At 43.1% G+C, this 12,850-nt stretch overlaps 1 protein-coding gene across 4 annotated transcripts in view; it reads left to right on the top strand.

Annotated features, from left to right (window-relative positions):
- Nucleotides 1-12,850, top strand: part of LOC113589181 (1-phosphatidylinositol 4,5-bisphosphate phosphodiesterase beta-1) — a 78,790-nt gene that overhangs the window by 45,238 nt on the left and 20,702 nt on the right. For all 4 annotated transcript variants that reach the window (XM_027028832.2, XM_027028753.2, XM_027029066.2 and 1 more), the window contains exons 9-19: nucleotides 1,515-1,681; nucleotides 4,799-4,945; nucleotides 6,514-6,671; nucleotides 7,319-7,401; nucleotides 7,755-7,839; nucleotides 10,108-10,282; nucleotides 11,448-11,531; nucleotides 11,714-11,781; nucleotides 11,987-12,083; nucleotides 12,237-12,321; nucleotides 12,418-12,542. In XM_027028832.2, the coding sequence (XP_026884633.1) occupies nucleotides 1,515-1,681; nucleotides 4,799-4,945; nucleotides 6,514-6,671; nucleotides 7,319-7,401; nucleotides 7,755-7,839; nucleotides 10,108-10,282; nucleotides 11,448-11,531; nucleotides 11,714-11,781; nucleotides 11,987-12,083; nucleotides 12,237-12,321; nucleotides 12,418-12,542 (1,274 nt within the window). The remainder of the gene's footprint in view (nucleotides 1-1,514; nucleotides 1,682-4,798; nucleotides 4,946-6,513; nucleotides 6,672-7,318; nucleotides 7,402-7,754; nucleotides 7,840-10,107; nucleotides 10,283-11,447; nucleotides 11,532-11,713; nucleotides 11,782-11,986; nucleotides 12,084-12,236; nucleotides 12,322-12,417; nucleotides 12,543-12,850) is intronic.

Raw genomic sequence — 12,850 nt, 5'->3', positions numbered from 1 at the left:
CACAGGGACACGCACACACTAACGGGCACAGACACAAAGGGGAACAAAGTGACCGGTACATTTAGTGTAATCGGGACAGACACGGTGACAGGGACAGGCACATGAACGACACCACATATATTCAAGAGTCCGGGGAAGGGAGAATGAACTCCAGCCAGTCCCCCAGTCGTCAGCTCGGTCAAAGACTGACCATCCTGGCGGGAAGTGTCCCTCGCCAGCCTAGGTAGCGGCGACCGTCCCGGTTCTGGTACTGGTGCGGCTGTCTTTTTGCCTGTACGAGGCTTCGGCGTAGGCGCATACGCTCTAGAGCTCCTGGCCTCAGGCGGTGGAGTGTCCATATTTGACAACAGTGCCTCCCTGCTAGCCGCCCCTGTTCGCCAGCTCGCACCTGGGTGGCGTGCCCTGGAGGCTCCTTGCTGTGTGAGCTTTTGGCGTGGCCGTGGGAGGGAAGATCCCTATGAGGGTGCTCTACATCCATAGGACTTTCCTCCTCACAATCGGAACCACTTTCCGACTGCAGACAGACGTCGCTGCACTCCTCTGTCTCTCCATAATCTGTGTCTCCCATAGGATTGTCCAGGTAGGGATCGTAGGACCCAGCAGAGTCCATATCCGAGTAGCGGTCCTCTTGGTCCGGCTATTCTCCGCAGGACTCTGCACCGTTCGATCCCGGACCATACACAGGGCCCCCCCAAAATTGTTCAGCAGGTTCCTCCCTCCCGGTAGTTCCTTGTAGTGAGGCCAGGATGAGGGAAGGCCTCTCCGCTGGACAGTGTGAATCCACAGAGTCCGACTCCGAGTACTGGAAGTCGTTGTACCAGTCCAGGTCCCCCGCCGGGGTTCCGTACGCCTCCCCTGCTTCCATACCTGGAGTCAGGAGGGTGCCCACGACCACGGGAGACCTCGCTACACGTGGGAGGGCGTTGACTTCCCTTCTTTCCCTTCTTCTTTTTGCCTTTCCCGGGCATCCTTGGTAGGTCGGTGTTTCTGTGACGGACAAGGGTTAAGCAGGATGCGGGGACGAGGCACGTCGAACATAAACACACGTTTTATTTACACATTAAACATACACGTATTAACACTACTTGGATCAAACACTGACAACTTTGACGATACGAAACGAGACTTATATACACTCATGACAATTACACACAAGGATCAGGTGCACAACACAAGAGGGCGTGGCAATACGAACACAGACACGCATGCACAGACACGCACACACACAGACTTGAGGGGGGAGGGGCCGTACCGTGACAGATCTCTTGTTTGAATGAGTTATGAGCAGAATTATGATCAGTCATCAGCCATATAAGCCCTGGTCAGTTATACTCAAAAGACATTTTGACATATTGGCATATGGTTCAAATTATAAATGTAATGCATTCCTGCCTGACTTTCTCTTTGTCTTTTAATTCCTATATTTCTTTCCCTCTGTACTTCTGCTTTGTATTTGTATACAACTCATCTCTCTTTCTCTTTCTCTGTCTCTCTCCCTCTCTCTGGCTCCCTAGTGGTGCCAAGAGCAGACCATACCTCACAGTAGAGCAAATGACAGACTTCATCAACAATAAACAACGGGACCCAAGATTAAACGAGATCCTGTACCCACCTCTGAAGCCTGAGCAAGTGCAAGTGTTGGTGGAGAAGCATGAACCTGACACCATGCTCTACCATAGAGGTTAGTGGAACCAGCAGTAGATTGAACAATGGTGGCCCATTGAAGGTACTTGTTTGTAATGGGTGAATAAGCACATTTGTGTTCAGGCTGAAACCAGTTGTGTCAAGAGCATGACCTTGGCAAGGCTGTAGCCATAACCCAGTCCTGTGCTAGTGGAGCATTCTAAGCTTGGTAACTCAGTGGGGTGTTGGAATTGAATCTTGACTGTAGAGTTCTGTACTGTAACATTGATCTACACTCACACATGCATGAATGGGACACATAATCTTAAATATGTCTCTGTAATATGAAGGGCTGTTATTGCCAGGGCACACTATCAGTGCAGTACACACACACACACACCATCACATCATCTTCTTTCTGCTATGCAGAGCAGTGTCGCCATTGGGTTGGGTTTTGATAAAACAGCTGGTGCACAGACTGAGGAGCACAGTCCTGAATCAACTCCATGTCTGTTACATTGCCAACTGCCTTCTGCTCAGAGCCACACAGACACATGCACACACAGTCTGTTTTGTTAGTTGCAGTTCTGAATCTGTGAAAAGACGATGCTTTTTATCTTACAATTCTAATTAATTGAATGGTGCAGACAGAGCAATGCCATTGTTTTGTGTCCATAAAACTTCATTCTCAGCTGTAGTAAAGCCTTAGGCTTAAATAACACAGAGTGAAACTAACACTTGTAGTTAGTAGTGAAACTACTAACACTTGGAATTTAAATATTTCAGAAAAACTGATTTTGTTTAAAAGGAGCCAGGCTCTCAACTGGCACAGCAGGTCACAAACTATCACCTACTGAGTCTGAATTGCTATGCTACCATCGCTGTTGTGCCTGAAAGCCCTGCCGCAGGACTCAGGATGGTCCTGGGCTCATGCCTGCTCATGCACACACAGCTCTTCAAGCACAGTCAGCTTCCCTGCAGTGTTGCATGATCAGCAATTTGGACAGATGCGGCAGCTGGCTCTGCATGTCTTGGAGGAAGCACATGCTGACCTTCACTCTCCCCGATTGGTCAGTGATGTAGGCAGCAGGTGGGGGATGGTCTCAACTAACAAAAGGGAGATAATTGGACAAAAACCTAAAATAAATAAATCATGGAAGCCATCCTGGCCAGTGGCCTGTCACTTTATTTTCCAGGGTGCTTCGGAGCTGTGCCACTGTAGGTGCCGTTTCTGTTTGCAGCATTTTTCCTGCCTGAGGGGACGTTGCTGCTACCGCATCTTTGACAGTTCTTCCACACACTGACCTGCAGGTTCTGCAGTCTCGGAGTGAGCTTGCTCTCTGGCTCTCATTCACATGCTCCAGAAAAGAGCATGTAGCAGAGACACCACTCTGGATTTCTGATGTGCACGCACATCACGCTACTCAGACAAGAATTACTCTATCCAGGTGCTATAGCAGGTGTGCTATAGCAGTTGTTAAAGCAATACAATCAAAACTGTCAATAAAAATGTTATTAAATGTTATTAAAAATTTGATTGCATATAGATTAATTACTGCAGTCCCCTCTTCTACAGTGAATTACACTTAAGAGCCACACCCTTTCCGTGATATGGATTTGCCGCTGTACACATACCGTGGAATAACAAGAAGTGATTACTCTACTCCTTAACTGGGCTGTATACTACACCAGACTTTGTAGTTAATTCCAGAGTGTTGGAATCCAATCCCAGAGGAATGCTCTCAGGGTGGTCTTTATCCAGAACTCTCCCTCCCAAGGCTGAAAAGGTGAGGTCTCGCTGAGATGGCAGTCACTCTCTGTGGCTTCATTATGGAGTGCTTATGTCAGAGGGGAGAAAAACACTGTTAATTAGGTTGTGGAAGTCTTCCGAGGGCATCGCAGGATTAATTAGTGTAAAGTGGCCAGAGAGACTGTGGGGATCTTCCATAGACTGGAGCTGTACCCAAAGGTGCTGACAGTGGGCTGGCTCCTCCTCCAGAACTCACCTGTCATGAGATGACACACTTCAGTTGGCAGCAAGCCTTGCCCATCACTGCTAATTGGTCCGCAACTTGGTTTTCAAGTTTACAGTTTAAAGTTTGTCATATTTTTTGCAGTGAAAAGCTTGACTGCAAGCTCCCTTCCTGCTGTGACGGGGTAGAAACAAATCCAGTGTAAACTCCTGGGTGGGGGGGATGAGTGTGAGCATGGAATTACAAGGGACACATGGAACATGTGAATAAGGAGAGGGCAGTGTAACAGAGTCTGCCTGAAGGAGAGGGCCCTACAATCACCACTCAGAATGGTAAATATGAGTTATTGAGTGCCATGCTTCAGAGCTCACTTTTTGGTCTGGTGGTGGAGCTTTTCCACCTCAAAAACCTGAGTGCAAGGCTCGTCATATCCTTTGCTACACTCTAAAACCTGAAGAAAACTTCTGAACATATAAGGAGCACTACCTGAGATTTAGAAATAGGTAGGTCTAAATCTACCGGTAACAAATACACAAGCATAAACTTAAACCATTAAGAGATGCAAAACACAAAAATGAAAAAGTTGTACATTTTGAAAAACCTGTGAGGTCTGCAACAAAGTTCCCTGTTCCACTTTCTCCACATGAAAGGAAGTGTGTAGAGGGAGAGGAATTGCTCAGATTTAACCAAATGCGTCAAAACTCACTGCATGGTGCTGATTCTCACAGCAGAGTAATGACCAATACATGCCACTAAAACTGCTGTGGTCTTTCTCTGAATGTTCTTTTCTGGCTAATTCATTCTCTAAAGATGAACCCCCTGTGTGAGCATTTCTGTAATTGACAAAAAGGACCAAAAGCAGAAGGTCCCCACTCTGTAAAGTCAGGCCTGGCCAAGCACTGCCATACATGATAGCCTACATTCACTTACATTTATGGGTCACAGGCTTAAGAGATGCCAGGAAGCCACCAAGGATTTGCTTCCACATTCAAATTTCGACAGTTTAATTCAGGACTTACATCTTACATTCTGCATTTTAACCTCACATACTAGTTTCACATATTAGTTTTAAATTCAGTGTGTTGAAGTAGAGATGACATCATAAAAGTATCATTGTCCAATTACTTAATGTAACAATAACCTAAAATTTACATTCATCATTATTTCTTTAAAATGGGAGTGTTTTCTTTTTTCACTTGTAGGGCAGATCTCTGTGGAGGGTTTTGCCAGGTATCTAAGTGGAGAGGAGAACAGTACCATCCCTCCTGAGAAGCTGGACCAGAGTGAAGACATGACACTCCCTCTCTCGCACTACTTCATCAACTCCTCCCACAACACCTACCTCACAGGTCAGCCAGCTCCTCCCACAACATCTACCTCACAGGTCAGCCAACTCCTCCCACAACATCTACTTCACAGGTCAGCCAACTAGACTGCTTCTCCAACCCTGCTATAGCAAATTAACAGAGGAGTTTTCTTCTGCAGTACATTATCATATTAACTTCATTAATATTTAATTAATGAGTGCACGACATACCATCTTTCTGAAAGACTTAGGATGTAGGCATGATGACAGTAAAACTCAAATGAGAGTGTCACTGTGTCACAGAAGGCTCGCCTCCCACGAGTCATGTTGGTTGGCCCACCACATGCAGTAGGAGGGTCTTGTTTGTGTAACGGTACCCACGCCTGCACACACCTGCATCGGGTTAGTGTTTGTTTGTGAATTTAAACCCCGGTCGAAGTGTGCAGGTTGTCGGTTATTGTCATCGTTCACATGTTTGTTCACATTGTCTATGATAACCGTATGTATCTTCATGTTCACCTCTTGGATTGTTATCTGAAATCACCGTTTACGTTTGAGTGCCATTGTTTTTCGTTTTGTTAATAAACGTATGTCCACGTAACGGGAGTCTGTGCATCCTGCTCCTCGCCCTGCTGCACTCGGGCAGCGTTACACACTGTTTGATACTGCTTGTATTACAATATACCTGTTCACAATTGCCATTACATGCTGATATTTTCTGCGGTGGAAGCTGGGATATGTGGTCACTTGACTATGTAATCAATTTCAAAGCCAAGATATTGCTTTGGAAAGTCTTGGAGTGCAGAAATTTGTTTCTTTTGGCATGATGTTATTGATATTTATATTTATGCAAGCTTATACAAAAATGAAATGTTCAGATTCCTCATTCAAATAAGTGAATACATCTATTCTCTATAAGGGATTGTTCTGGATAGTTAACATTAGATGAACGATATTTTTGTTATGGAGTTTTATTTATTAGAATATGATGTACAGATATTTGTTTTTGTTAAGGTGTTGGGTGTAAAAATAAATAAATATATCTGGTAGAAAATGTAAGACATTTTTCATTAAAATGACCCCTTATTTATGTGTCTGAGCCGGTTTGCTGCATTGCACTATTATAGTGCTTGCAGGGGTATTTGGGGTAATTGCTTTATTGACGATGGTACTACAGTCAGAGTCAAGTCCGTCACTCACTCGTTCCAAGAAAATGTACCTATTCTTTTCAAGATGCGTATGTAAGAGCATTGTGAGCGGGCATGTGCATGCAATATGTGCTTTTTCATTGTGCATTTAATACACTGTGGTAGCGTATTTACAACAAACAAGGTTCCTGTGTTCACATGATCAGAAATGACATTCTGAATAAAAGTATTAAGACACACTATTGAATACTACACATTCTGTATATGTTGTAAATCCACAGCATATTACATAAACCCAGTGTTTATGATAGTAAGAACACTAATGAATTGGTGTTTATGTAGCTAAGAACACAATTACATTCACTATAAGACGGATATGAATGCCTGATGAGCTTTCTCTCAGAACTATTTGAGGATTGTGTTTGAACCCCCGGGTGGCCCATGTGGCGGTGTGTTTCCCCAGCGGGGCAGCTGGCAGGGAACTCCTCGGTGGAGATGTACAGGCAGGTGCTGCTGTCCGGCTGCCGCTGCGTGGAGCTGGATTGCTGGAAGGGCCGGACTGCAGAGGAGGAGCCTGTCATCACCCACGGTTTCACCATGACCTCCGAGATCTCCTTTAGGGTAAGTGACCCCAGCTTTGCAGGTAGGGGGCCAAGTCAGAGTCCTGGCACAGACCGGGCAAAGATCTTGGATACAATGAGTGAGGTGAGAGGAGAATGTCCCGTGATGGGCAGGAATAGTGGGCAGGAAGGAAAGGAACCTGTAAATATATAGAATGGAAGGGTGGTACTGACTGCACTCAAAGAACTTCAAGTAAAGAGAACATCTGATGACTCATAATTGGAAGGCACAATGGAGTTTTTCATGCCAATTTACAATAATATTGAGCATAATATGAAGCACACTGAGAGAATAAGAACACTAGCATTTTCGGAGTAGCAGAGAACACAGTTCTGAGACGGCAGGAAAAACTGTTTTAGCACAGTCAAAACATGAGGAAAGCAGTGGAATTGAAGAAAATGCATGAAGTTAGATTGTAATCTCTCTTCAGATCACATGGCTTGGAAATGAGCTTAATCTCCCAGTGTAAGAATCTCTGATGACACAGGTTAAGAGACGTAGACTGGCTCCTAATACAACTTCATATCCAGCTGAAGTGCCATTAGAAATGTCTCAGATTCTCTATTCAACATTCAGGCCATGTAGGCCCCTGGAAGCCGTCTGCAGCTTCTCCAGGATGATCGTACGATGCGATTCTGTCTCCTCAGGAAGTGATCGAGGCCATTGCCGAGAGTGCGTTCAAGACATCCCCTTTCCCTCTCATCCTCTCATTCGAGAACCACGTGGACTCGTAAGTGAAAGCTGCATTCATTCCACTCGATCAGGCTGTCTCTGAGGACAACTGCTCCCACATGATGGCAGCAGAATGGTCTGATTCACTTGATGAGGCTAAAATAAGATGGACTGTGCAGTGTTAGACAAATGAAATATGCTTCAATTATTATACGGGACAGGTATATCGCTCATAGATTGTAATTTTATGATTAGAAGAGCAGACTTGTCAATGGGTTTTTACCATGACAAATGAGAAATTGAATTGGTGTGTTTTCTCCCTTTTTGTCCAGTTAGCAGTGAGTTAATATAAATGTGGGCTGGGTCATGTCCGCAGGGATGACTGCCTCTCTGTTTGTCTTGTCCTCCCAGCCCCAAGCAGCAGGCTAAAATGGCTGAGTACTGCAGATCAATATTTGGAGACGCTCTGCTCACTGAACAGCTCGAGAAATACCCAGTGAGTATAGCAAGGCACAGCCATGTCCGTGCTGCAGCTGAATGTGTGCCATCTAGAAGATGCATAAACCTTATTTAACTGTGCTTACATTTTCAGCATATGTGTTGTATGCCTCCACTGAGGCGGGGTATTTTGAATTTGCACTCCGTCCTATATTCACACAATTTCCTGTTCACACCTAATGAATGTTACACTATTCTTGTTAACAGTCCATTCATAAAATTAAATAAAACTCATAAAAACTCTGGTGCTATGTTAAACGCATATATACAGTACTGTATGTACAGTACACTAGCAGTTCTCTTGCATCACTGACACGTTTCTGAGAGCTGAATGAGCCTTCTACAGGGGCCATACAAAGGAAACAGTGCCGATTACTCAGCTTCCCTATTCACCTCCTTAATCACATGTCCCTTCCTATCAGAGCTCTCTATCAGCTCCACCTTTATCAAATTGCGGCAGGCTGGAGCGGATTAAATGGAAATATGCCACTGACTAATCTAAATGCTAGCTCTTGGCAAACCTTTATCTGGCCCCACTGCCCCCAACCCAGACGGTTGTCATAGAGACCAATCAAAAGCATGCTTTGTGCTATTGTAGAGGAAGGTACTGAGCACCCATCACCATCTTTACATGAGAGCTTTTGGTTGGTCCCTGCCTCCCATTCATCACCACGCTTGTGTGCGTTAAGGCAGCGTCTTGGATGTGGTGAATGGCGTGTGGTAATACATTTATTGTGTTGTTGGATTCATGGTGGGAGAGAAGTGTTTTGTGTTGACTGGAGCATTACTCTGACCGGCTCGTGTGAAATTTACTTCAGCTCAGAGAGGGAGGCCAAGTGTCTCACTGTGAGAGGACATTCAAAACCATATCACTAGTGACTAAAACTGGCAGGTTTACGAGAGACAAACATGAGATACATCTACGACACAGGTTGTTCATACCTCATTGGTCTGCTGGGAAACAGAATGGAAAGATCTGGGGTTAAGATAATAATAATTGCTTTGAGTCACAGGCCCCACCCCCTACCACCCTTTTGAATCTGTGCTTCTGTATTTGAATGCACGTTCTTGTTGATATATTTATTATTAATGACCGCGAAAACAGCCATGCCACATGTGTAAAAAACTGAGAATCTGACATTTGTTGAAATTGTTTTTTTTATCTGGTGTGAACTAGCCACAGTGGTTTTGTTAACTGGTATGAACAAGCCACAATGAGAATGCAGAGCCATATAATACTGTAAACCTGGTTAATTATTTGAAAAAGATGTATGATTCTAAATACGGAGGAAGGGAGTCTGTAAAGAAAACAAGAAATCTTCCCTATTTTCCTCTCTACTCTTCCTTATTTCCCTCTCCAACCTTGAAAAGCTGCTCCTGTACATTTTAAACCTTTAAAGTTGCATATATTTTAACCTGAACTGGCTGATACGTCAGTTACATGAAGGTAAATAAATATATCCTTTATTTACTCTCATGACAGTATCAAGGCTGGGCTTACTGTATTGGCTATATAGGGTGCAGTCTGTGGCCAGATGAGCATAGGGGTCCTCGAATCAATGGGTTAAAAAAGAACAAAAGTTGAATCACTTCTTTAAGATTTACTTAATTTGTATTCATTCAGGTAGAGAGTGCACTAAAGTATCATGCACATTTTTATAGACCCTAATAGGGAGCTATTAGGTTCTATCAAAATGTGCTAGCAAAATGTATTAAATTATGTCATCTCCTAGGAACATTTTGTGGCCCACAAATGACTGCTGCAGCAAGAGAAACAAGCTTGAACTAATGAGATAATATGTAAAACTCCAAAATTAAATGTATTTTAGAAGTGATCAAGCTTCTGTCATTTTTAGCAATCTATTGCTAGGCTGTATTACTCTTCAGATTTTTTTGTCTTTTAATTTTGTTTATCTCTTTTCCTGTTATATCATAATTACTGTAGCATACTATTTCATTGCTTCACACTGGCCTATTCAATATGTTGTCAGTGTGTTTATGTTGCATATGTAAATCTTTCTTTTAAGGGGACTACAAATTTTTATAGCCTAGGGCCATAAAAGGGACTAATTCAACTCTGGACAGAAAAAAACATGCCTGTGAAGGCCTCTGTTCACTGATTTCTAAATGAATTTCAGACCAATAACTTCCATAATTCATCATTTTATTACCTTAATTACCAGGATTCAGATACATCATGTGAAATAATAATTAAACAAACAAACAGCAATTTATAACAATCTCACTTCAATATGCCTCCCCTCAGCTGGAAGCAGGGGTTCCTCTGCCCAGTCCTCTTGACCTCAAGGGTAAGATCCTCATCAAGAACAAGAAGAACTCCCACAAGGAGGATGGCAGCACAAAAAAGAAGCTTTCCGAGCAGACCTCTAACACATGCAGTGACACGTCCAGCATGTGTGAGCCATCGTCCCCCAGCGCAGGTAGTGCTTCTGTCTCCTTACCTCAGCAACCGTTGCCTAAACCAGGGGAGCGAGGCTCAGTCGCTGGCTACAGGACCCAGTGGCCCCACAGCTTTTACAGGCGAAATGTCTAGCTGAATGCGAATTCCCCTCCCCACTTTGAGATTCTTTGGGGTTGGGAGCTGTTCTGTAGTTGTTAATGTGCTGAGCGCTGTGTGCAAACACAGTTGTGGAACTCCCTTTAAACGAGACACAACAATGAACTCAAAATGAGAAATGGCCCAGTTTTCTGAACTATGTTGGATAGTCATATTCCAATATCTGCAGAAGTGTGTGTATAATTACTTTTGAGTAACAGTGCACTCAGATGCCATATATGAATTCTGGCCTAAAAGAAAAAAAAGTAGCCGGGTGGATACTTTCAACACTGGCTTTCAAAACAATCGCACAGATATCCATCAGCAGCCAAGCCAAGCTTAAGAATGATCCAAATCTAACACTGCCATCTGCTGGCCAGTTTGCTGCAACACAACCAAAAGGATTAAGCCTGATTAATATCAATCTCTCAAGCATTTAAAAGTCTACTAATTGTAGTTTTCAGTATTTAGCATTTAAATTAAGTTGTTTTTTTATCTAAATATGGTCATTGTAATGAAAGGTTTGCATAAGAGCAGTTTTGCTTATACAAATTTTCAGCTAATTCTGTCAGAATCAATGGCTAGATACTTGGAAAATCAGTGTATTGTTTTAGTAATTTCTTGTTGCTTAGGTTAGAGTATAGCATATAGTCCATGTATGACTGCTGTTCCTTTCATGCCATGTAGGAGGTTTAGATGTCTGAGGGGTGTACTGGACTGTGCTGAACTTCTGCTGTGAAAGCCACTCATGTAGATGACTGCAGCAGTTCTACAGACAGGATTATCTTGTGTGCAGACTGGTTGAACATATTCCCATGCTCTGAATTCTAAAATATAAATAATTTTTCCCCCACATTGTCAGTAACTGATTCATTTCATTTTTGTGTTCAACATATTTTGCCCATTTTGAAGGTTTGTGGTTAATAATCATTATGGGATAAAAGTGAGTTCATCATAGCAGTTTAAAGTTGGTACACAACACCAGTGTTCTGCTGTCAGGGTTTTTGTATTGTATATTTGAAAATAACTGATTCTGGATCTCCTCACAGGCTCTTTAAATCAAGAGCTACCGGACTGTAGTCAAGCAAGCTCAGAGACCAATTACATCAGGCTGCAGGGAAGAAAGAATACTGGTGAGACAATATAAAGGTTCCAGTACAATCAGTTCTGCCACTCTAAACATTTATAATACAAAAACTTTTTGCATTAATTAAACAATTGCTTTTTTAACTTTACTGTAAATATTATGATCATCTCAATGGAGTTTCAATCATAGATCAATGTTATTATTGCAAAATATGTCCTGATTTATCAGGTGAGGTTGAGGCAGAAAGTGAGGATGACGATGACGAAGATGATTACTGTAAAAAATCTATGGAAGAGGTAATACAATCTGTCTATATAAAGGACTTACTAGCCAATAAGAGACTATTACTGCAGCTCACATTGGCCCTCTAGGGTTCTCTCAGTAGAGCCCATCAAATCAGTTTTCCCTTGGTACCACTGACTGCTTTGGCACTAATCCTACTGGCATAGCTACAGTGAAGGCTGAGGAATTGCGTGGATTCTTAACGTGGCTATCTGGTAGGGGACTGCAGGCAGTGAAGCATTTGCCACAGAGGAGATGTCCAACCTAGTCAACTATGTCCAGCCAGTCAAGTTCTATTCTTTTGAGGCCTCTAAAAGTAAGTTACTGATCTGTCTTTTATTCCAGATGGATGTGATATATGCAGAATTTCACATTGTGTGCTACAGTATTGCAGGCACAACATATTCTAGACATACAACATAGTATAATTCTTACTTTACAGACACTTATATAAAAACCTATTTTACAGAAACTAACAGAAGCTATCACATGTCATCGTTTGTGGAGACCAAGGCACTGGAGCAGCTCACAAAGTCTCCTGTGGAATTTGTAGAGTATCCTTTTCACCTACTCCAAGACATTTTAGCTATCCAGTGAAACCTTTATCCCAAGTGCTTCATGGGTGGTGTTCCTTAACCGCATTCACACAGATATAACAAACTCCAACTTAGCCGCATCTACCCCAAAGGCACCAGGGTGGACTCCTCCAACTACATGCCTCAGGTGTTCTGGAATGCTGGATGTCAGCTGGTAGCATTGAACTTCCAGACTATAGGTACGTAAACCGTTCAAAGACTGTTCAGCTTTTGTTTCCCATTTTTCTACATCCTGCCAGTGTTTGTTTATGTCCTGTCAAGTGCTCCTATGTGGCCAATCATTCCTGTTTGTTTTGTGACTTGACTTTCCAGGGTTGTAGTAGTATGCTGATTTTGAGTCAATGACTCAGAAAAGGCAGAGTAACAATGCACTACTGCCCTCAAAAAGATAGCAAGAAGTGTCCAGAGGCAAAGCTAATTTTGCTTCTTTGTCAGTACAGTACAGCAGAAGGGAAGAGCTAAATAGAGCACCTCTCAGCTGAAAGTG

The sequence above is a fragment of the Electrophorus electricus genome, chromosome 3 (genome assembly GCF_013358815.1).
Source record: "Electrophorus electricus isolate fEleEle1 chromosome 3, fEleEle1.pri, whole genome shotgun sequence".
Taxonomy (NCBI): Eukaryota; Metazoa; Chordata; class Actinopteri; order Gymnotiformes; family Gymnotidae; genus Electrophorus; species Electrophorus electricus.
The sequence above is the reverse complement of the archived record's forward strand: the minus strand, read 5'-3'. Positions and strand labels throughout refer to the sequence as shown.